This window comes from Erpetoichthys calabaricus, chromosome 1 (assembly GCF_900747795.2).
Source record: "Erpetoichthys calabaricus chromosome 1, fErpCal1.3, whole genome shotgun sequence".
In the NCBI taxonomy this organism is placed as follows: Eukaryota; Metazoa; Chordata; class Cladistia; order Polypteriformes; family Polypteridae; genus Erpetoichthys; species Erpetoichthys calabaricus.
This window is the reverse complement of record NC_041394.2, coordinates 162,381,261-162,404,441: the sequence shown is the minus strand read 5'-3', so window position 1 is coordinate 162,404,441 and position 23,181 is coordinate 162,381,261. Positions and strand designations below refer to the sequence as shown.

The window sequence follows — 23,181 nt, the reverse complement described above, 5'->3', positions numbered from 1 at the left end:
TTTTTTTTTTTTTTTAATATTATTGCCCCATGCACTGTGGCCCATGTTACAAGACTGCCTCTTGTACTTTGACGGGATTAATTAATACCCTATTCCAGTTCGGGCCAGGCATTTTAAGGCAGTATAACTCGGTCACGGGAGTCCATGACTGTGCACGCGACCATCCCAATACACTCAGCATCTGACCGAGACCTTCCATGCCGTTATTATCAGAAGTATATTTTATATATTATATATATATATATATATATATATATATATATATATATATATATATTCCATTATAAATATGATACGATTATTAATGTAGCCACAATCCTGCCGACTATGCCATTTTCATCCTTTAGGGGGCAATATAGCTGAATATTCATTTATAATTGCGGCGTTTTAAGTAACCGAAAACTATATAGATATAATGTAAAAAAGGCAATATCCCTCCCATAGTGATACGGCGGTAAAAATCACATAAGAGAAAATAACTTTGCTTTCTTTAATGACGATTTACGTGGCATTACAGACGAGGAAGCCATAACAAACTTCATCAAGGTGGGATCTTGATCTATACAGTCTGCCATCTTTCGTCACTGCGCTGAAAGGATTTTCAGGACGGATGACATCATCCGTCCTTCGGCTTCGAAGTGTTTGGCTGCTGTCCAGCCATTTATACTGGTTCCTCCACGTACAGGTGCCCACGTTGGTAAATAGTCCCTTTCCAAACAAGGAAAGAAGATCCTGTGCTCACTTCCAACAGAGGACAAAATAGCATACACCTGTCTTTAGGCTGAGTACACATTCCTCAAGCTGTCTCTGTCCATCTTGTCTTATGCTTGGCTAAGCACTTCTAAATGCTGAGATCCCCTTTTGGCCTGGCCTGTACATGTGAATGGATTTATAAAATAATTTCTTGTACAGAGCACAGTGACATTAAACTTACATTCTTATTACATGAACCGACTATATTTGGAAAATGACCAGGGGCCTCATGTATAATGCCGTGCATAGAATTCACACTAAAACATGGTGTATGGACAAAAACAGAAATGTGCATACGCAACAAAAAATCCAGATGCATAATTCTGTGCGTAAACCAAGTTCTACGCACTTCCCCTTTACAAATCCCATTGATTGTCAAATTTAAAGCACGTGCATGAGCCTATATCCCCACCACAACTCCCCCCACAATTTCACATATTTTAATATGAAAATCAATATAAATATCACCTTCCATTCAGTGTTTGGTTAAAAAACAATGGAAAAGGCATGTGGCAAAAAAGAATTTCAGCAAATGCGAAGTGAAAGCAAGGAAAAACTTACTATTTGTTGGCTTATGCAGTGGTATAAGAAATAAATAAAAGTGTGGCAGAGACACCCAAAAGTTCAAGTTCAGGAAGTCGCATAGTGCCTGAATGGGGAAAAAAACTGGTCAGATATCACAGTCAGCATAAAAAGGCAAGTCACAGCCCACTGTATGTTTATTCTGTTTCAGACAATATTACAAAATCTGACCCTCATGCAATGGTCAGGTGGTGATGACACTGCTGTGCTGAGTACATCTTTGGGCACTGGCTGCACACACACCTCTGCCTTGGAAACCTCTGGGAGGCAATCTGGCTGTGTGCTGACAGACTGTTCTGGAGTCACAAAATGCAACAGTGGATACTGTAAAAGATGTGGGCAATGAACTGAGGAATACAAGAGCTGTACTATGTGATATTGACCACAAATTAAATTAATTGATTAAAAAATAAATGCAGCATCTGATTACCTGTTTTTACATTCTGCTAAAGATACGAGCATCGGCAACAATATGAGAGACAAAAGTCATAGAAAAAAAAAGCAAAAATATGGTAATAACCAGGTAGAAATTCTGAAGACTTTCAGAAAGGGCGATACTAACAGGGATTTTATACCCACAACTCGGGTAAGAAAATAATTTTTTTAGATGACCTTAAATCCCAGCACATCTTTACTCAAAGATTGTGACCTCCAAGGACACGCCCCTAGCAGTGTATTAAAAGTGATCTTAGTGATGAGAGCAAAACATACAGGCAATAATATGCAATGCAAAATGATCCATAAAATTAGATAACTTCTTACATGGTTGGAATTTACAAAAATAAACATCATAATCATAATTGGGATCTTCAAAAACCCCTAAAACAACTGTTTGACTTCTGGAACCAATGAAAAAAACAAAAAAAAGGACCCCCTTATAATGGAGGACATGCCAGTGTTTCAGCCACAGTGTGCCCTGATGGGAACAAGTTGGAAAGACTTGGGAGAGCATCATAATTGCCCTGGATTAAAAACTTTATCCTTTGGAATTTCCTTTGCCAGATTTCCTTCTAGATGACTCTCTGCTGTAAAGCCTGCTCGCACCTCATCCAAGCAACTTGTTGTTTCATAGTCACCTACTGTAATTCACTGTCCTGTTGACCCTTTCCTCCTCCACTACATGAGGCCTTGGATTTTCCAGAGAAACTTGACCTGTCAACAGCTGTAAATTAGCCCTCAAGGTGAGTACAGGGAGCGCTTATAGAATCTGCATCTTTCAGACTGAAATTGAAGACCTTTTCTAGGCTTCTTCACCGGTCTTTCTCTGATGGATGGTATATGCTCTCCAACTATTCTACAACTGAACTTATCTGTGACCTTTTCTAGGCTTCATTTCTAGGCGCCATTTTTGATCACCAAGGACCATGACTTGGATGGCTTGAAACTCATACATGCCCAAGTCGTGAGCTTCTAGTTTTTGCAGGTTTTCCACCTGACTCCCAGCACTGATTGATTGTTATAGTTACTGTGAGATCATCCATAAAGGCTCTGATTGGGAGTTGCATTGTTCCAGACTTGATAACGTAACTTTACATATTTGCTTAGTGCTTGAAGCTGTAGATTTGCAGTTATAACTGACTCCTGTTGAAAATGTAACATTTGGCTAAACTGGGTTTCACTAGAAAACAAAAAAATCTGTCATTTTTCAATTGTAATTATATAAAAATAAAATTGGTATACCTCAATATTTACTTCACTTAATCATTATCATCTACCTATAATTTTTGCTATATAAAGAAGTTAGTGTACACATACTTTTACTTTAGCCTGTAGTACATTACAAAGTCCATTCAGTGTTAGACACGCCTTAAAGTTACAAAAAAAGTGTCTGTTATGCCACTCCTTTTATTTACGTAATGCACTATACTGGAAGTACAGGTCTGTGAGAGTGAGTAGGAAGCATTCTCCCAAAAAAAGAAAAAAAAAAACTTTTTTTTTTGTTAAACTATACATGAAAAATGGCAGCTAAAGGGGGCATAAACTGTGTGAAATACTTGCTCTTTGCTTTCAATTTAATTTTCTGGGTAAGTTTTTTGTGTGTTCTTCTTTATAACATTTTCAGTTTTAGTTGTGTTAATTTGCATGTTCTGTACACAGAACTTTGTCTTTGTGGTAATTATGTTTTGCCATATGGCTCATTTTAAGTGTTTCCTTTACTCAGTAGTATTCGTCATAAAGCCTAATATCAAATAACTTTGATTATTTCTTAAAGAATTTCATGCATGTTTTGACATGGAGATTAGATTGGTTTCATTTTAAGAAAGCGGAAACATCTATTTGCATATTCAACTGAGTAGTGTTTTATTGAGGCTATTAAACTACATTTTGTTCTTAAAGAAAAATGCTTTCTTTAATCATGCACAGTTTTTAGAGTTAGATCATTCAAAACAGGACTGCTTGATGGTAGTATTTGTTTTAAATGCTGTTTTTATCTCTTTCAGAGCATTCTTAAATTTGCAATATAATGTATAGTAGTGGAATGTGAACAATTTCTGATATATATTGTTTTTAAAATATGGGCACTTATGGGCCATGTATTGTTTGTATTGTTGCTTCCCATGTATTTAGAAAGTAATGCTACTGCTAACCTTGTTTACATAAACTGGAGCACCATGAGCTGTTAAAAAGGAAATAACTGAATATATGTATTGTAATGATTAGTAGATACTTCACATCTTCATCCTTATTCTTATTTAGAATATGGCTTTGAGTTATTTACAGAAAAAAAGTTAATTTTATGCTTTTTTAAATGTAAGCACAAGGAAATTAGCACTACATTTCTTGCAAAGGCTTGATGAAATCTAGTAATCAATCAATTGAAAATATAGGTAGACCTTCGAGGGATACAATTTCAGAGATGGTTTGTGCTGAGATGTGGAACTTGAACAAATAGAATTAAAAACTGATGAACTTGAACAAATAGAATGAAAAACTGAAAGCTGAAAACACCTACAATAAAGTGACTAGTGCTGTTGCTGAGATAGAAATGTCCGCCCAGAAACTATACCATCATTCCCCAAAACTGAAATCTTTCAAGAAGAAGTTTAGATGATCTTTAAAAACAAAGGGAGTATGCTGTGATATCAACAGAGAACTTTGCTGCTCTAGTAGCAGGAAGCAAAATAAAGTATTTGAGTGCTGTTCTCAACGGTTTTACTAATTTTTTTTCAGCACTGGCAAAAAGCCATTATTAAAATTGCTTGAAAGTTACAGATGGGCAATATGGACTTAAATTGATATTGTGATTATTTTGACCCAAAATGCATTGTTTAGTATTTGTAATCTTCTCCAAATGCCTGAAAGATTAGCGACCAGCACTATATAGGCGTGATTATACATGCATTCTATACAGATTCCAAAACCTGGTATATTTTCTCACAGTAGTAATGAAATATTAGTAAATAGTTTTTCTTTTCAAAATTTAACAATTTCATAAATAGCTGTGCCTCAATAAAACATCTCAGATGTTTTTCTTTTTGTGTGTGTGTGTGTGTTCTCTACTTGTTTTTGAGTTTCCATATTTAAGGGGGTGCTTGAAATTCCTAGGAGCATGGAGAAATTTAGTGGACAGGATTCTGTTTCAAGAACCCAAAACTTTATTTCCACTTTCAGTTCCAATGAACAGAGAAGTAACATGTCCCTATTAAAATTTGCCATTAAAGATCACATAAATTTTTTATTTCATTAACTGATATTTTATTATCCTGCTACCAACTTCTGCTCACATAGGAATATGCATTGTATATCTGATGTCCTCCAGTAACAAATTAACAGATTCAAAGATCTCCAGGACAATGTATTTATAAATGTTAATTTCAAATAAATATACGTTAAATATCCATTATCGTAATTAGAAAGCTCAGTTCACCTGCTATAGGCTCCAGTCCCCAGCGACCCTTGTCAGGATTAGCAGACTTGGAAAATGGTATTGTATGTTAAATCAACTGATAAATATACAAACGCAAAATTAAAATTAAACTGGCAGGTAATGCAGTTTACCCCATACTTATGAGGTGCATTGCTACACGTACTTGAGAGTCCACATCATTGACAGAGGAATTATATAAGAAAAAGCCGAGCAGACTCGTTTTCCTTAGGAGACTACTGTCCTTTTAATGTGAGTAGTGACATCTTTCATACTGTACTTGCAATTTTCTATGCTGTGGTGTCCTGGGCTGGTAACATCACTTCAAGAGATGGAGGTTGTGGCAACGGAAACAATGAAGACAGTGCTGCATGGCCTCTGGCATATTAACATTGAGTACTTTTAGCAAACAAATTATTCAAGAAATCCTGCCGGAGCTCCTTTATACCAATAGTAATATGTCTGCAAATTGCCTGTACTGTAACTGTGACTACCAAGTCAGAAGTTTTTCTTTCCTTTTAAGCATTCTGTTTTGTGTTCATACCAGAAACTAAATAAAAGTGCTGAGAATTGCAATATTATGATATCATGTTGTATTGAAAATTTGATATATTGCCAAGCTTTAATTCAAGTTTACCAATTTTATTATTAAAATGGTGTTTTCTTTTTGAACGTTTCCAGTAATACAGGAATGTGCAGATTTCTAAACCACATTTTTTAAAACATTTGATTTAATGCATATTTTTTATTGTTAAATATTCTAAACTTAATGGTTGGTTCAGGTGACTCCCCTAGTCAGAAGAGTCTTGAACTATATTTGAACATCAGTAATCTTAGAAGTGAAGAAGTGATGTAGTTGAAACAGCTTTGGAGGAAGGGAGGGGATTTAAACTAGAGAAAAGGTGTTCTCAAGGTTCAGTGAAATGTTTAAGTATTTCTTTTCCAACAAAACAAAATAAAGAAAGCAGGCATTATGTGTCTGAACTATTTTTTACTGCTATAGTAGGGACCTTCAGCCAGTTTGTTACTTGCAGTCTCCAATAAAGTGAAGATAAGATACAAGCCAGACGAGAAATCCATATATTTTATTCAAGAACGCTGTTGACTAGAATATGTTTTCTTCTCATATATTGTCAAATGGCTGTATCGTAGTTATGATAATGTAGATATTATAATTTTATTAAATTTAAATTATTTCAATATTATCAAAAGATCTACATTACTTGCACCATTAATGCTATTAATTAATCGGATTTTGCCAATGGAAGAATTGCCTTCCATAACATCTGTTGTTTTCTCAAAGCCATTACTTCACTTTTCACTTTGCTTATTCTGATGAGGACTGGAGGGGCAGGACAGACCTGACTACTATATCCTCTGCATCTTTTCCTACTTTTATCCAAATTTTCAAAATTTCAAATTTTATTTTGTTTGTCACATGGAAATTATAAACATTTGTGTAACATATAGTGAATAGCATTTTCAGTTGATTTTTGGCATGTAGGTAGGTTCCCTTTGGATGTGTCCCTCAGGAGAAATACAAGGAATGGCCCACTGTGAGAAAAGCCAGAGCTCTGCTGATTTTCTTTGTAGTGTGAATGAATATACTGTGTATTTAAAGGTACTGTACCTTAACATTTAAATAAGGCAGATTCAGTTTGTTGTGTCCACAAGTGAAACATTGCACATATTGATGGTTTGTCATTGTCAGGTTTGTCATTGTTCCTTCCAAAGTCACAGTTTGTTACCACATATTATGATCAGAATAATTCATCATTAAAGTCTTCGTAACCGGTGAATCATTTCTGGTGTTGAATCTACATTTGCAGAGGAAAGAATATAAACATTAATTAACATGATGCAAGTTATCTTCCTAGGGAGACCTACAGCCAGTGTTTCAATATTATTGTAAAAGAGGGGTGTTTTAGGGTCCTCTGGAAATGTGCTAATTTGCAGGGTTTAGCCAAGTGCAGGAGTAATTGTTAGATGAATGGAAGCAGAGACTGTTGAATTCCAGAATTATATATTTAAAGTAACACAACTGAAATCAATAAACAAACATATGCTGTAGGTAAACCAATATGGCGGAGAGTATGTCTCTCGCGAACAGACAACCACTACTGGGCGAGGGCGTGACCTTATTAAACTTTCTTACACAGCTGCCCCCAAATTTGTGCAACAAATTTGAAAACAAAGAAGAAAATTTAAACTACTCTTTACAGTCTTTGGCATTATCTGTTAAGTCAGGAAGCCGTATCAATCTTAACACTTTGTTTATAACAAAGGTCATTAATCTGAAGACAGGCTATGCAAACTTAAGACTCTTTCAAAGGTTTAAGTGACTTTCCCAATTGGTCAGTTAAATACAGTCATGGAATCACTGCATAGGTACACTTGACTAATATGTAGAATTAGCTGCTGATGTCTGCCTGCCACTGGGATAGATTGATCCTGGGTGTGGAAAGTGTTGATTACTGACTGCAGCTTTTTCTGCTATAGTTCTGGATATTCCACCTGCTGATCCGCCTGGCTGGAAAAACTCTGGTTGTAACTGCTTTGGTAGCGAATAGACTGTTTCAGTGCTTCTGTCTCACAGGCTGGGGTCACAGGGGCGTTAATTTTGAACACCATCTGCATTGACTTGAATGGGGCGGAAATGTGGACATTAATTCCACTACTATGGAATAGTTTGTTGGGAACAGCCTCGAACACTTTTTCCTGTAATGCAGCAGGAAGTGGTGAAGCTGTTGATAGCTGATCAGAGCTTAAGGACAGCGATACCTGCATTTGGTCCAAAGCTTCAGTCTGTGGTTGTGAATCTATTTTGTGAATGGTCTGATATAAAGATAATGACATGGACAATGTTTCAGGTGTAGGAGAGGCCATAGGAAACTTTATGGCTTTGATTTCTGCCTGAATTAGAACTCTTGCATGCACAGAATCAATGATACCAGCTGCTGGATTTGCTGGTTGTAAACATTAGCTAGTTCTGGGTTCCTATGAAGATGATGTTCAGTGATTCATTGGCTGAGTGATACCGCCTCTTTTGTGTCTTTAAAATGGGCATAGTGTTGCACTTCTTCACTACTCACTTTTGTGGGTTTTGCTTGTAGAAGCTTTATACAGTAGCTTGTATGTCAAATTTTGTTTGAGTGGCATGTCTCTCATTCATGTAGGGAATTGTGTCCATCTGACATTGGCACTCTACTTATAAGCTCAGATACTGGTGCACTAATGGATGCCAGCATGCATGCGTGGTCATTTACTTGCAGCTTCTGCAGACCTGTGGGACGTTGTAAAGTCCAGCCTAAATTAGTATGTATGGCTAATGGTGTGCCTCGTGGTCCCTGTATCACTGGGTGGCTTAGCACAATCGGATTGGGAAAGTTTGAACTATTGAGAATCATGGGGTGGACCTTATTGATTTCTGGCAATGGAAGGCTCTGTAGGTGGTGGAAACGCTTCTGAAGCTAGGAAATGTGGTAGGAATACTCTGACATCCCCAGACAGATTGCAGTGAATGCCTTGTGATCTTATGTTTATAATGGCGCTCTGCTAATATTCCATATAGATGAAGGCAAAATAATTGTTCTCTCTGAAGAAACGTCAAGTATAGCAAAAGCCTTAATGCATCGTCCAGCATTGTGGAGTAGCACCTTTACAATCTTTACCATGACATTATGTAGTCTTGGTTGCTGTTGAAGATATATAATTTCTGGCTCAACAAGTGTCATTAGAACACTCTGCTTCTAGTTAGTAACTCTTTCATGTAGCATGGTCAGGTGCAAGAGCTGCAGGGCTTCAAGTTACAGACTTCAGGCTTATGTGAACATGCACATTTCCAACAGCGGTCATTGTGTAGCAAGACTACATAACTTGTCAGGCGGGTTGGCTTTCTGGACTGTCCGTCACCTTATAATGTGGCTGGGAGGGTGTCTGAGTAGCCCTTCAGGCACGTTTGTGGACGACCAAGTGCTGGGAGGATCCCGCCCAGTAAATATTCCAGCTACCATTTGCCAGCGTCATGTTTCTATAACAACCAAGCAGGGAACTTTTCTTTTTAAGGAGAATGGTGGATTGAGGAGAGAAGGGAAAAAAAGGAAAAGGTAGAAGGCAAGGAGGCTACTATCTGTGCTTTAAGAATCGTCGGGATCAGACTTCACCCAAGGACATCTGCTATTTGTGGGTGGCCACCCCGAAGTTGAATCTTTGTGACGAAACCCCGAGAAGAGGCAAGGGGCTGGTGTTCTCCGGGTGCTCCCATTTGGCGAGTCGGACTCGTGATTGAGTTTCTTCGGGATAGCCAGCTGGGAAGCCGTTTTTGCCAGAGGACTGTTTTTGGTTTCCTCACTCCATCCTACAGTAGGAACTATACTGCAGATTTCTTTGCCCGGTTTATGGACTACATTAAATCTTTCTTTTTGTTTTCTCTGAGATTAGTTTTTTTATTTCTCTTTATGTCTGTGTCAAACCGGGGGTTAAGATTTGGCCAATGGGGAGGGTGTCTGGGGAAAGGGGTTCACAAATGAGCACTCAGGCTCATGTAATCGGTGGATTTCAGTATATTTACCAGTCTTACTTTCTTCTGATTTTTTGGCAGTTATTTAAGGGCGCGCATAGGGACAAGAGAGGTTGAGGACTGAATATGTTAATGCTATTTTATCCTTCAAATATCGTCCACTTCCCTCTCAGGTAGTGAAGTTTAGTAATCGTGTTCCCGTATCGGGCGATTGTTACAATTGTCTTTTAATCCATTTTATAACCTGGTCAGTACTTAACTTCTTAAATTCTGCACAGCTATTTAGGTAATGTTCTTTGCAATCACAGTATGGGCATTAGGGCATAGTCTTTCATTTGCCTTTCATCTTTGTAGGGTATGTTGCTGTTTTAGCCGGTCCTGCTTCAGCACAATAATGCACTGAAGTAGGGTTTTCATTCTTCTTGAAGTAAGAGGGCGGTGTTCTTTTCTCTGACTTCATGACCTCACCTTGGTAAAGAACAGCTCACTCTGAGATTTGTTTCGCTCATGATTTGGTCTGTTACCAGATGGAGAGGTCCTTCAGAGAATAAGTTGTGTCAGCATTTCTGGTCATTATACCTTATGTTATGCAGTACTCAACAAATCCATCTTGAAAGCTAGGAGGTAGTTTGCACAGAAGGCAATCGACATGTGAGCCACATTTCAGTTCATACCCATTGTCGTCTTCAAGCATTTTCAACATTCCAACAAGTGAGTGGACTGATAGAGCAAATTCATCAAATGCCTCTGCATCTCCTGTTTTAATAGGAGATGTATCCATTAGCATTCCAATTTCACTCTGGACAAGTTGACGAGGCTGTCCATAATATCCTTTTAAAGCTCTTAATGCTGTTGTGTTATAGGTATGTGTCATGCATACATACTTTAGCTGATTTGCATGCACTTGGTAATTTAAACTGTCAAAGTAACACTTGATACTTACAGTATACTGTTCAGTAAGGTGTGCATGGTTATCAATAAGACTGTCAAGTGTCATCATAAGAAGAGCAAAGTCACTTTCCTTACACCACTCAAAGTAACGCAGGGTTGGCTTTGGAATGCCACATAATGAAGCAATTAATAAATCCATCAAATTTGCTGCAGGAAAATGCACAGATTTTGTACTTGGTGCTGTGTGCACTGGATGAGGAAATAGTGAAGATGTGGTGTTCTGCTGCAAATTTGGCTGTTGAAAATAAGGTTTTACTGTCCAAATCAGGTCTATTTAGTTTGACATCTGGGAAGTAAGCCGCCCCATAAGAGGGTGCATTCGGGTTCAAAGCTGATGTTGCTCCATTCGGAGGCTGCTGCTGCACCTTGTCACTTAAGGGCATATAGTAGTTTAAATCCTTACTGTCTTTAGGTGCAGTGTATGTCATTCGCTGAATAAACTTTGGTTAGTGGCAGTAGGAATCTTTGATATGCCATCACCCTGCAGTTTTACACCTGCATCCTTTGAGGGAATATTAGGAGGTGTCACTTCTGGATTGGTAATTATTCCACCTGTATTACAATGTTCAGGGTCTGCAGGATAACATACTGCTACTTGAGAGTCCACATTTACTCCTAGAGAAAAGTCAGTAGACTAACAAGCATGCAAAGATGAGCATACTTCATCCTCATTCTGTTTAAGAAAGGCCTATGTTATTCAAGCTGAAAGGGACTTGCAGGAGGCTTGTTTAAGATACCACTGCCTAGAAAGCCTTTGCATTATGCTCTGGCCTTGGTGAAGAACTTCACGTGCTTGGTTATAATGCTGGCTGCATAACTCGTCGGTTCGCTCGTCCTCCTCTATCTGTCTCTTAATCTCCTCCAGTTCAGCACATTTCCTTTCCTCACTTACTGTTGCTGACTGTGAGAAACGGATACTTGACTTAAAGCTGTACGCACACTGGATATATTGCTGCTGTGATCCGATTTAACCGATCAGTTACAACGGCACTTATCTGTTTGCTACATTTCTTTTCCTTGGAGCATCTGATGAAGGGCACTTTACCTCTGGAAGGGCAGTATCCCACATCATAATCTGAAAGGTAAGATGGAATTGTCATCTCTTGGTGGCCTTGGCTGCATAGTACGAGCTTACTGCACATGCCGACTGAGCCTGTTCGCTGAAAGGCTGTCGTGGCGCCCACAGATGGGTTGTCCACAGTGTGTGAGCTGGGGTCAGAAGAAACAGTTTGATTGGATGCATGCATGTTTGCATGGGGTAGCGGGGATGTCAGCACTGTTGCTCTTTTTGATGAGGTTAAGCTCCTCCATACACACTACCTTGCCCATTTTGCTCTCGGTCAGTCTGTTTAGCTTCCGGCTAGAAGGACCATATAACAGAGGGGTGTTTCAGGGACATCTGGAAATGAACTAATTTACAGGGTTTAGCTAACATAAAGCCAACTACATGACACATGGTCAGATGACTGGAGAAAGAGACTGTTGAGTTCCAGTATTATATATGTAATGTAACAAACATGCTGTAGGTAAACTAGCGCAAGTGTGATCTTTTAGGATTTGTTTTTGCGCCGAGCTTCTACAGCGTTGGGAGCCTGCAGTTGCCCCAGCGACCGATATGCTCTCTTTCACAGACGTGGTGATTGCGGTTCAGGACGCTCTTGGGCTTGTCTTCCTGTTCGAGGGAGCCCCAAAAGAGTTTGGAAACCTTATAATACAGTATATATAATTTTTATTATATAAAATTTGTGTGTGGCTCAATATGGTGAAGCAGAGTATTATGCAGTACATGATTTTGCTTGAATCAAAGTTTTTGGTTTCATTCCATGTAAAGTTCCATTCAAATAACAATGTCAAGCATCACTTCTACATCTAGAGAAGAATAACTACAAATACTTATTTAATGTAGTACTAGGGTGTTGTACTATGTTAGCCATTATGGGTGCAATGAGAAGTCCAGCAAAATGACACTTTTTATTGGCTAACTAAAAAGATTACAATATGCAAGCATTCTTTAAAGCTTTTTTTAAGCCCGTTTAATCCTGAGCAGGGTCATGTGGGGCTAAAAACTATGCCAGAAAGAATTTGTAAAATATCTATCTGTTTACGGTTAGTGGTGATAGAGGGTATTGGCACTTGATTTACTGTAACTTGTCCTTATCTCAAATATTAGGGATAGTGTTTTTGAGGTGCATTTTAATCATTTTTTGCTGACAGTTTGCACGGTTTCTTGAATGTGTAGTTTATATTTCATTTGTAGTTTATTTTATCTTGAACGTGCGTGAACAAGGCACTTACGCTTTGACAGAGCATCTCTAGCATTTTAAAATCATTTTACAGAAGTTGTTAAATTATAATGCTTAACATTTTATATACAAGACAGAAATTATTTTTGTTTTTTGGTACCTTAAGTCAATAAATGTTTCTGTTAACTTGTCTATCTTTCTGTTTTAGCTTGCAGGAACAGCTGTGTTAGCCATTGGATTATGGCTTCGTTTTGACTCAAGGACAAAGGGAATCTTTGAAGCAGACACTAATTCTTCATTTTATACTGGTAAGGCTCTTTTATTGGCAGAATATGTCTTTGAATTACCATATACCAATGTGTTGCACTGGTATGGTTAAAAGGACCACAGATTTAAGGCTCAAATTAGCAGTTCTGTGCTCTCAACCATAAAACCACCATTCCTTTCCAGGCCTTTTCTTTCTTTGTGCTTCTAATCTGCCCCTTAAATCAGATTGGCTTTCTCTTGTGCTGGAAGAAGTTATTCAATGAAAATGGATGTTGTGAGATACATAGGTACAATACTGATATGATCAGCAAACTTAATTAACAGAAACTAAATTACCAGACCTACTGTAAGAGACATTTGCTAGTTATTTAAGTAATATTAAATGTTTGCCTATATATTAGTGCATAGTCTATAGGAGGTTCTTATAACCCCCACAACCTCAATTGAATTGATATTTTTTAACTATTTCTTGTCTCTTTGACTATATAGACCAGTCTCAGTTAGTGATCTGCCTTGCCGTGAATAAGGCATGGAGGGCACACAGTTTTAAACCATGCCTTAACATGCCTAATAGTATGTAACGCAACAAGCTCTATTGAACGTGCAGTGCCATATATTTAGAATGTACTGAAGGCGAAGTAAGGTTTGACCCGTGCTTGATCCTGCCTCACTTACTAGCAGCTACACCAACTCTTGGCAAACATCAAATGTGGATCTTAACTAAAGCATTAATATTGAGTAAGAATGAATTTTAAACTGAAAAATGTATAAAACCTTAAGTGTAAAATTAGTTACTTATGGCTCACTTAAAGGTTAGTTAATTGATATAGATAAGATGAAAATGAAGAAAAGGATGGAAAAGTTGTAGACTGTGGGTTTGTAATTTCTGTTGCCAAGCAATGGCAAGTAGACATATTTATTTTCCCCAAAAAGTAATTTTGGTGCTTATTTTTTTAAAATGGGAAAACTAGTTTGCAAGCCATATAGTTTGGCCATAATTACGAAAAGTGAGCTGCAGAAGGGTACTTAATGCCAGAATCCCTGAAGCCTACGAAAAAACTCGTAAACCCAGGCCACCTTAAATTCCTTCTTGCCTCTCCATTGGTGTCTTTTTTTTTTTTTTTTTTTTTTTTTGTTTTGTAAATGTGTTATTGTTGGTCAGCACAAATAGCAAGTAGTCTGCATTCTTCCTCCCCAAACACTGGAGTTCAACTCGGGCAAAACGTTCTCCCAGCTCAAGTCTTGTTTATCTGTGTGTGAGGTGCCTGGAGTTGTATAGGGTTAAATAATATATTTGGAACACATGCATTTCATGTGTGTTACTTGTCTACAACGATCTGTCAATGTAGGATGACAGAAAATGCGAGAAATGAAATAATGTTGGACAAATACCAAAAATAGAAACTTTTTTCATATTATAGTAGTAACGACTGAAAAAAGTTTTTGTATTTTAGGTATCTGTTCAACATTTATTGTGTTTCCCCAAATAACCCAATGGGATAGCAGGCTGCTTGTGCTGATCTCCATCAGCATCTTTTGTTTTGTAAATGTGTCGAAGTGAGAAGGAATTTAACATGGCCCAGGATTGCAAGTCTTTTTGTAGGCTTCAGGAATTCTAGTGTTAAAACAGTACATTTAATTTGGCTGAAACAAAGGAATAAATTGCCAACATCCCCACAGCACAATATCCAAAGCACTGTTCAGACCATACACAGTACCTCCTGTGCATAAAGCAGAGAAATATGGGGAAAGGAAGAATATGCTAGATGCCCTACAGTGAAGTGTACAAGTTAATTAATTTACCTCTGTAAGAATGTTTAGTTCATAGGATATGCTGTTTAGTCTTTGTTTGGTTCCTGTAGTCTCAATATCAGACACACAGACACCAGTTGCTGGAATAAAAGGAGATAAATTGCAAATGCTGAAATACAGTACTTGTATGTCAATACTAGAATAAAGATCAGAAATTTTAAAAGTTTAAATTTTCAAGCAAAAAATAAAGTGAAACACTGTAAATGTCAAAGGATGGTGAGAGGCTCAAGAGATACAATAGTAGTTATTACAGATGTTTTTTTATGGTTTGTGTTTTTCTATACAGTGCAGTGGAAAACATGAGTCCTTGTTAAGTTCTTCTGTTACTGGAAATTTTTAACATCTCAAATAATATAATATTAAATAAAAGGGAACTTGGGGAAGAAATATCCCTTTATAATATAATGTATTTAATGAACAAAGTTATCCAAAACCAACTGATAGAAAAGTAATCCTCCCCCTAGTTGAATCAATCAAATTAAAGGTATACGTAGTTAAAGTTCTGCTAATTGTACATAGCCAGTTTCGATTTTAGCCAGTCCTGTTAAATTTTATAAATATTGTCATACACGTGCGCATGGGAAATGATTTATGGGCTCAAATGGTGGCGTTTCTCACTCTGACCAGGGGTTAGCACAGTCATCTGATACTTTCTCCTTTTGTCCTTCTGCAGACCAGCTGAAGACCGTGCCTCTCAATGACGTCACTTCTGACCTACCTACTTGTCTATCTGTATATATCTGACCATTGCATTAGACCATTTGTTAAAACACATACATCTGTGCTATTTACTTAAAAAATATCTTTATTGGCACCTGTTAAATGTCACTTTCCAAATTTTTATGTCTCTGCATGAAGCTATGTTCAGAAACCAAGTCTTCTGGCCATTTCTCACACATTTGGAGATTGAGTAGGTCACTTTTTTCCTGTTTATATACAAATGGTGCAGCTCAGACAGCCAACAGCCCTTACCAGTACAAAGTGGCACAACTTTCATGTAGCACAAAGTATCCTCTTGATCAGCAGAAGGGATCAAGTGCATTGTTGCCATGAAACATTTACAGTAACTTTACTGCATGTTTGACATACAAAGGCAATGGGTTTCATCCAATACTCCAAAATATTGAACTGGCTGTTTGCCCATCATAAAAACCTTCCAGTTTAAATATTATAATGCTGAGTCAACATGCTGCTTCACGGAGGATAGGTCCAAGTTTGTCTATTGGTCCTGTTCTTGAACTGTAATGCAATAAGACCTCCATGTTTCTCCTAATCGGACTCTTGCTCATATTTTTTTATTTATCAATTACCATATACCTTTCAGATTGTAGTTAAACATGTTTTATTTGTTTATTTGAAAGCCCATACATTTTTTTTATATATTTGTCATATTTGTATGGTATTGGCTAATCCTAAAGCTGTGCGTCCTGCTCTGTGCAGGGAATTTATCCCATCCAAAAGACTCTTTATTTATCTCCTCCTTTTTTTTCTGGATCAATCTATTTGACACCCTAATCTATTGGGAAATGTTCTTCCATATGTGCTATTATTTACATGTTCTACTACTTTAGCCTGTACAGTTATTTAACTAACTGGTGTACAAATACTCCTGAGGATTATAACATTAAATGTACAGTATCTAGTATTTTTACACACTAGTGTCCCAATTATTCCATAAGATAATGTAATATGTTGTGTACACCATTATGGTCTAAAGATGCGGGGTTGACCTCTTTTGACATTCCAAAATATGTCTTTGTTTTCAGTTCCTCTGCTGTCTTGCTTTTGTCCTGGTCACCTTTATTCTGCTCTGTGTGCAAGTCTGCAAAGGGGAAGAAAACAGGGTAGTTGCTGTCTGTCATTCATAAGTAATCTTGTATCTCCTTCTCCTGCTAATATTAATTCCTTTCCTTAGTTGTCCTGGTCCAATCACCCAAACTTTGCTTCCAGGCAGTATCTGGAACAGTTGTGACTCTGAAACTGAACTGGAGTGACACTATAAAACAAAGTAGCGACCCAGTCTTCTACATGCCACTAAAACCCTTTCTGTCACTTGTACTATCAATGTCCAGCTTTCTTCTGCTTGCAGTGGATCAGGGCATGTTGAACTTGGGCTGAAGCATGTGGTGATTACAACTACAGTATGTCAAGCAGGTCTCCCTTCTTTTCTTAGGTCTAGTTCTCTGCTTAACCTTGCATTTAATGGCCAGTCAATGACCAAGTTAACTTGAATCACACTAACAAATTTCTGTTATGTTCAGACTGTGTTTTTGTTCCTGTACCATCAATGTATTTGATGGCACCTCAATGAGCTGTACCATTGGCATGCTTCCTTCTAATGGATGACTGTTCCAGCAAACAATCCTGTTGAAGCTGGTTGTGCCAGCTTTTTCATCCTGTTTTTACCTGTTAAAGTTTTCAGCTGCTGTTTTTAATAGATTTAATGCCCAGATGTCCTAATGTTGCTTTTTTTATATACATCCCCATGTAATCAAAGCTCTCAGTTCCACATTATCCAATCTGTTTTCCAAGACAACTCACTTAAATGACTTTTTCTCCCAAACTTCTACAAGCTGTGCTACCACAAGTGTGTTTCCTGTGGTCTGAGTAAAAGCTACAACTTTACTTTCAGCATCTACAAAGCTCTCTGCTTAGCAATCAATTAAATAGGGTAGATGCCTCACAAAAGGGTAGCGTCTTCCTTGTGTTTCCTTCAAGTTTCTCTGGATATCAGGAAACTCTTATCAAAGCTCCTATTTTGGCTGAGAGAGCTTAAATTTGGCACTGCATGCCTTCCCTCTTATTCTGCATGGCTTCCTTCTTATTTGTTGGTTTCTCACATTTCTTTTTCCATGTAGGTCTTGTTTGAGATATGCTCTTTAAATATTCTCTCACTACTTTTATTAATATTTCTCCAGCAACTCTGCTTTTTCTTGTTTTTTTTTTGGCCGCCGTTAGCCTTAGCAGTGGGTATTCTACATGGCCGCACTTTGCATTTTTCCTGCCAACCAGGTGTCAGACATTGTGCACAAGTGTTTAAAGTCTATCAGGTTTTTAGTTTTCACTTTTTTAAGGCAGTTCTCACCAATTTGGTGCTTGCGTAAGACAAGCAGCATCATAAAGGACCACAGCCATCCATCACACCAGCTGTTCTCCTTGTTACCATCTGGCAGATGATACAGGAGTCTGGCTGCTCGGACTACAAGGCTTAAGAACAGTTTTTACCACCAGGCCACTCGACTCCTCAACAGCAACACCTGAACACTTACATACACTTACATTACACCTACATTGCATTACATCTACATTGCACTACTCACATACAAACTGTACCTGCACACACTCTGAATACTGACTGGAACATGCATCTGCACTTTATGGAATATGCATCTGTACTTATAAAATATTATCTGTGCACTAACTGTCATTTGTATTTGCTGCTCATTCAACTCATATTGCTCTATAACTTCTTTTAAAACATATTTTATTTTATATGGCTAGTCTATTTTTAACTTGTAAGTTTTTTAATTATTTTTTAGCTTTATTGGATCTAGACTGAGTGACTTGTTTTTCTCGTCATACACATTTCATTGTATGTTGACCCTGTGTTAACCTATATATGACAAATAAACCTAAACCAATTACTATTTAAGTAATCTGTACAACTGGTGTCCATTTCCCAGCCTTGGACTATGTGAAGCCGTCCATTTCCCAGCCTTGGACTATGTGAAGCCTTCTCAGCCCTTCCCTGCATGTGCCAACACAGCTGGAAGGTGGTTAGTTTCAGTATTGCCTTTCGACATTACTGTCTATACTGCAGTGTGATACACACCGAGCCTAGGGATACCCTAAACTCTAACTCTGCTCATATCTTCAAATATTTTGTCATTTTGAAGGTTTTGGGACAACCTCTCCTAAAACACAAAATTCATCATCTTAACTGTACTGTTCTCATTTTTTTTCCCTTGGTAGACCTACAGTTTTATGTTGTCTTTTAGATCATTTGAACACTCTAGACAAGAACCGGCCATTCAGCCCAACAAAGCTCGCCAGTCCTATCCACTTATTTCTTCCAGAAAAACATCAAGTCGAGTTTTGAAAGTCCCTAAAGTTTTACTGTCTACCACACTACTTGGTAGCTTATTCCAAGTGTCTATCATTTTGTGTAAAGCAAAACTTCCTAATGTTTCTCCAACTGTCCTTTAGCCTCCCTGATATCCTTCTTAATGGTTGCTCTCATGTTCTCATACACTCTGATTCACTTTGCAGTTATTAGTCTTATATGCCTTTATAAAGCAGTTTTTTCCTTTGCAACTTCTTTGTTAAATCTTTATTAATTCACTGTGGAGTTTTTTTTTAATTTCCTATTCCAAATTTAAGTATGTCTCTGTCCTGCATTACATGTAAAACATTTTTAAACCTGTTCCACTGCTCTTCGACTGTCTCCACACTTAAAAGCTTATCCCAGTGTATCCTACTTAGACTTTGTCGCATCTGGTCAGAATTTGTCCTACAAAGTTCAACTTAACAATTTCAATCTTTGTATCTGCACTCTTACAAAATACTGAGAATTGTATTATATTATGGTCACTTGACCCTAGTGGTTTCATCACTTCCACACCCTCAATTTTATCTTATTACAAAATACTAAATCCAGACAAGCTTTACCTCGTGTTGGTGCTTTAGCATACGGTGTTAAAAAACAGTCACTGATTACTTCTAAAAACTCCTGCTCTTGTGCTCCTCCATCTGCAAGGTTATCCCAATTAATATTTGGATAATTAAAGTCCCCCATGACTATAATATCTCCCTGTAAACTTTTGGTATTACTATTATCTCCGCACTTACACATTTGAAATGAGACATAGTTCAACTCAGAGTTAACATGTGTACACTGCAGTAAGATGCTCATAAAGGGCAAACCATCAGGTAAGTGAGCTAAACAGGTCAATTTATTGACAGAATATTGGGTGAAACCCCATTCGCTTTACACGTTAGTGTGAGAACTTGTTACAAAGGCTGGTTTGCAAGCATAGCTTTAGACAGGGACATGCTTATATAAGAATAGGAGATTGTCATTGGCTCCAGTCGAATGTCACCTTTGAAACACTGCATGTGTTTTGGTGAATAGTCTTATACAATGATTCAAGAAAAATTTAAATGAGATATCTGAGCTATAGCACAACTGCTAGAGCCGAGAAACACCATTACACATTGAGTGCTTTTGGCAGCATAATCTGTAACAAATGCTAAACACTAGTGTCCCGGGTTTAAACATACCAGGAATATACCATAAAATTATTTACAGATTCCATTTCCTGTCACAAAAATGCATTGGAAACACAGAAGGTGCAGATCAACACTCGACAACTGTCTTGCCATGAAAAATGGATGTATTTGTTCAAGCTTTTCCTCTGTGCTGTATTTTTTTCATTTATGGAAAGCGCTTAACTTTAGAGCACAGTTTTGTGTAGCAAAGGCATATACACTCACTGGCCACTTAATTAGGTACACCTGTTCAATTGGTTGTTACTGCAAATATCTAATCCGCCTATCACATAGCAACAACTCAATGCATTTAGGCATGTAGATATTGTCAAGACGACTTCTGAAGTTCAAACTGAGCATCAGAATGGGGAAGGAAGGTGATTTAAATGACTTTGAATGTGGCATGGTTGTTGGTGCCTGACGGGGTGACTGGAGTATTTCAAAAACTGCTGATCTACTTGGATTTTCACACACAACCATCACTAGGACTCATAGAAATTGTCTGAAAAAAGTAAAATATCAAGTGAACTGTTGTTCTCTAGGTGATAAAGGCCTTGCTGATGCCAGAGTTCAGAGGAGAATGGCCAGACTGGTTTGAGCAGATAGAAAGGCAATAGCAACAATAAAGTAATAATTACACATTACAACCAAGGTATACAGAAGAGCATCTCTGAACACTCAACACATTGAACCTTGAAGCAGATGGGCTACATAAGCAGGATACCACACAGGATGCTATTCCTGTCAGCTTTGTCAGGCAACATTTTGCACATATTGCCTGGCCTGATGAGTCTAGATTTCTGATGCGCCTTTCAAATGGAAGGGCCAGAATTTGACTTAACAGTATGAAAGCATGGATCTATCCTACATTGTATTGACAGTTCAGGCAGGAGTACTCAAATGGCCTCCACAGTCACCAGATCTTAACCCAAAACAGCACCTTTGGGATATGGTGGAACGAGAGATTAGCATCATGGATATGCAGCCTACAAATCTGCAGCAACACTGCATGATCCTGTCATGTCAATATGGACCAAAATTCCTGACGAATGTTTCCGGCCCTTTGTTGAATCTATGCCATGAACAATTTCAGTAGTTCTGAAGACATAAGGGGGTCCAACCTGGTACTAGCAAGGTTTACCTAATAAAGTGGCAGCTGAGTGTATACCCTATTTATTAAGAAATAACTTATCCTTTTAAGTTTAAATTGCCCCGTGTAAATTCTTTTGTAATTTAGTTGTTCATGGTTCATTTGAGCAAAATAAAAAACAAAATATAAGCAATCGGCAGCTTCATAATAGACCATTTTAATCTCCAAAAACCTTTCCACTATAAAATGTTCTGTAAATATGTTTTTTAATTGTGCAGTTCAAATGTGCAGTTCCTTTTAGCTGTTATAACTTGTGTAATGTGTAGCTTGTTCTTGCATTTCAAGGTGTATACATACTGATTGGAGCTGGAGCAATAATGATGGTGGTGGGATTTCTTGGTTGCTGTGGAGCCATCCAGGAGTCTTCATGCATGCTGGGCTTAGTAAGGCACTTTGACATTATTTTTAATATAATGTTTTATTTTTTTGGGTGGTTTCTTTATAGTTTAAAAAAATAATGAAGAAGCTATTTAATAATTATTAACCTGAATACTACAGCAACAACAGAAGCTGCAAGTGTATCGGCACAGTTAAAATATATTTATATTTTTTAATTCTTGGACATGGTCAACACTGAAAAGATTTAATGAAATTATGAAAAGGAACTGAAGGTAATGTAGAAAAAAATAACAAACTTTCCAACCAAAAGTATAATTTTGTTAACTCTCTATAAAAGCCTACCTAAATAGACACAGGTAACTTCTGTTTGAGCAGAGGCAACTGATCTGTTGTCTCAAGTATGTATTTTTCTCATTGATGCAATTGTGCATTTATCTAAAAAAAAAAAATTGTTGTGGTGGTGGTGATATCCTGTATGCTGAAATTTGTAATTGTCTAAAACAGTGTGTCTTATCCACTTGGTCGTGGACTGCCACTGATGGGTCGCAAGTTGCTATTGTTTAATGGTTGGGGGTTGTGAGTGAGTTGCAGGGAGTCACCACTATGATGCATTAAACCCCCCCCCCCCCCCCGCCTAATGATTTTGTTCTCTATTTACCATTTCCCAACCATCCCACACACCTCCCAGTCCCCTACACTGATGATTACACTCAAAACACCAAGGGGGACACTCCCTTCCCATGGTTGTTTTAAAAAATAGATTGCAACACCATAAAGACTGTGAAACACTCGTCTGAAAATTTATTATGCCTGCTTGCTCACAGCTGCAAACTTTAAATATGTAATTTAGCTGTTTAATGTGATTTTTGTGCCTGTATATTTTTGGCTAGTTTTTCAGTGTCTGAAAGTTTGAAATATTGCTTGAAAATCAAAGTGTTTTTGTGCAGTCAAATGTTCAATGATATCGTTCATGATCAAAAAAATCTTTTCACAGAAATACTTTGACCCAAAATGGACAGAATTCTAAAATCTTACCTCTTCAAAGTACTATAAACGTTTAGGATAATGTTAGGACACACAACACCTCTTGATGAACCATGACATAAATAACATACTGCTGTGATCTACTGTCTTTTTCAAGAGTGTTCCAAATCCCTTTTATGACCCCGTCATACTCCTTGGCATCAGTTGCAACAAAATCAGATTTTTCGTAGTGATATTTTTGACTCTAAGTCAGCCTCAGCCTTGAGTAAATCTTCTGCCCTTGTTTTAGAGGGAGCAGTTTGGGAAGTTCTTCTTGGGGGGCCTGTAAAGTTGACATATTGAGGAAGAAGGGCGATTTTGTGCAGTGTCGTCTACATTGCATGACTCATCACATGCAGTAGAGAAATACAGAAACAAATGTAAATCTTTTATTTGCTGACTTCTAATA

At 37.6% G+C, this 23,181-nt stretch overlaps 1 protein-coding gene across 2 annotated transcripts in view; it reads left to right on the top strand.

Annotated features, from left to right (window-relative positions):
• Nucleotides 1-23,181, top strand: part of LOC114656516 (CD9 antigen-like) — a 240,130-nt gene that overhangs the window by 79,398 nt on the left and 137,551 nt on the right. Inside the window, exons 1-3 of one of the 2 annotated variants that reach the window (XM_028808168.2) lie at nucleotides 3,192-3,359; nucleotides 13,122-13,221; nucleotides 21,696-21,793. In XM_028808168.2, coding sequence (XP_028664001.1) covers nucleotides 3,294-3,359; nucleotides 13,122-13,221; nucleotides 21,696-21,793 — 264 coding nt within the window. In that variant the 5' untranslated portion in view covers nucleotides 3,192-3,293. Of the gene's footprint in view, nucleotides 1-3,191; nucleotides 3,360-13,121; nucleotides 13,222-21,695; nucleotides 21,794-23,181 lie in introns of those variants that run through there. The other variant, XM_028808172.2, reaches the window with a different exon arrangement.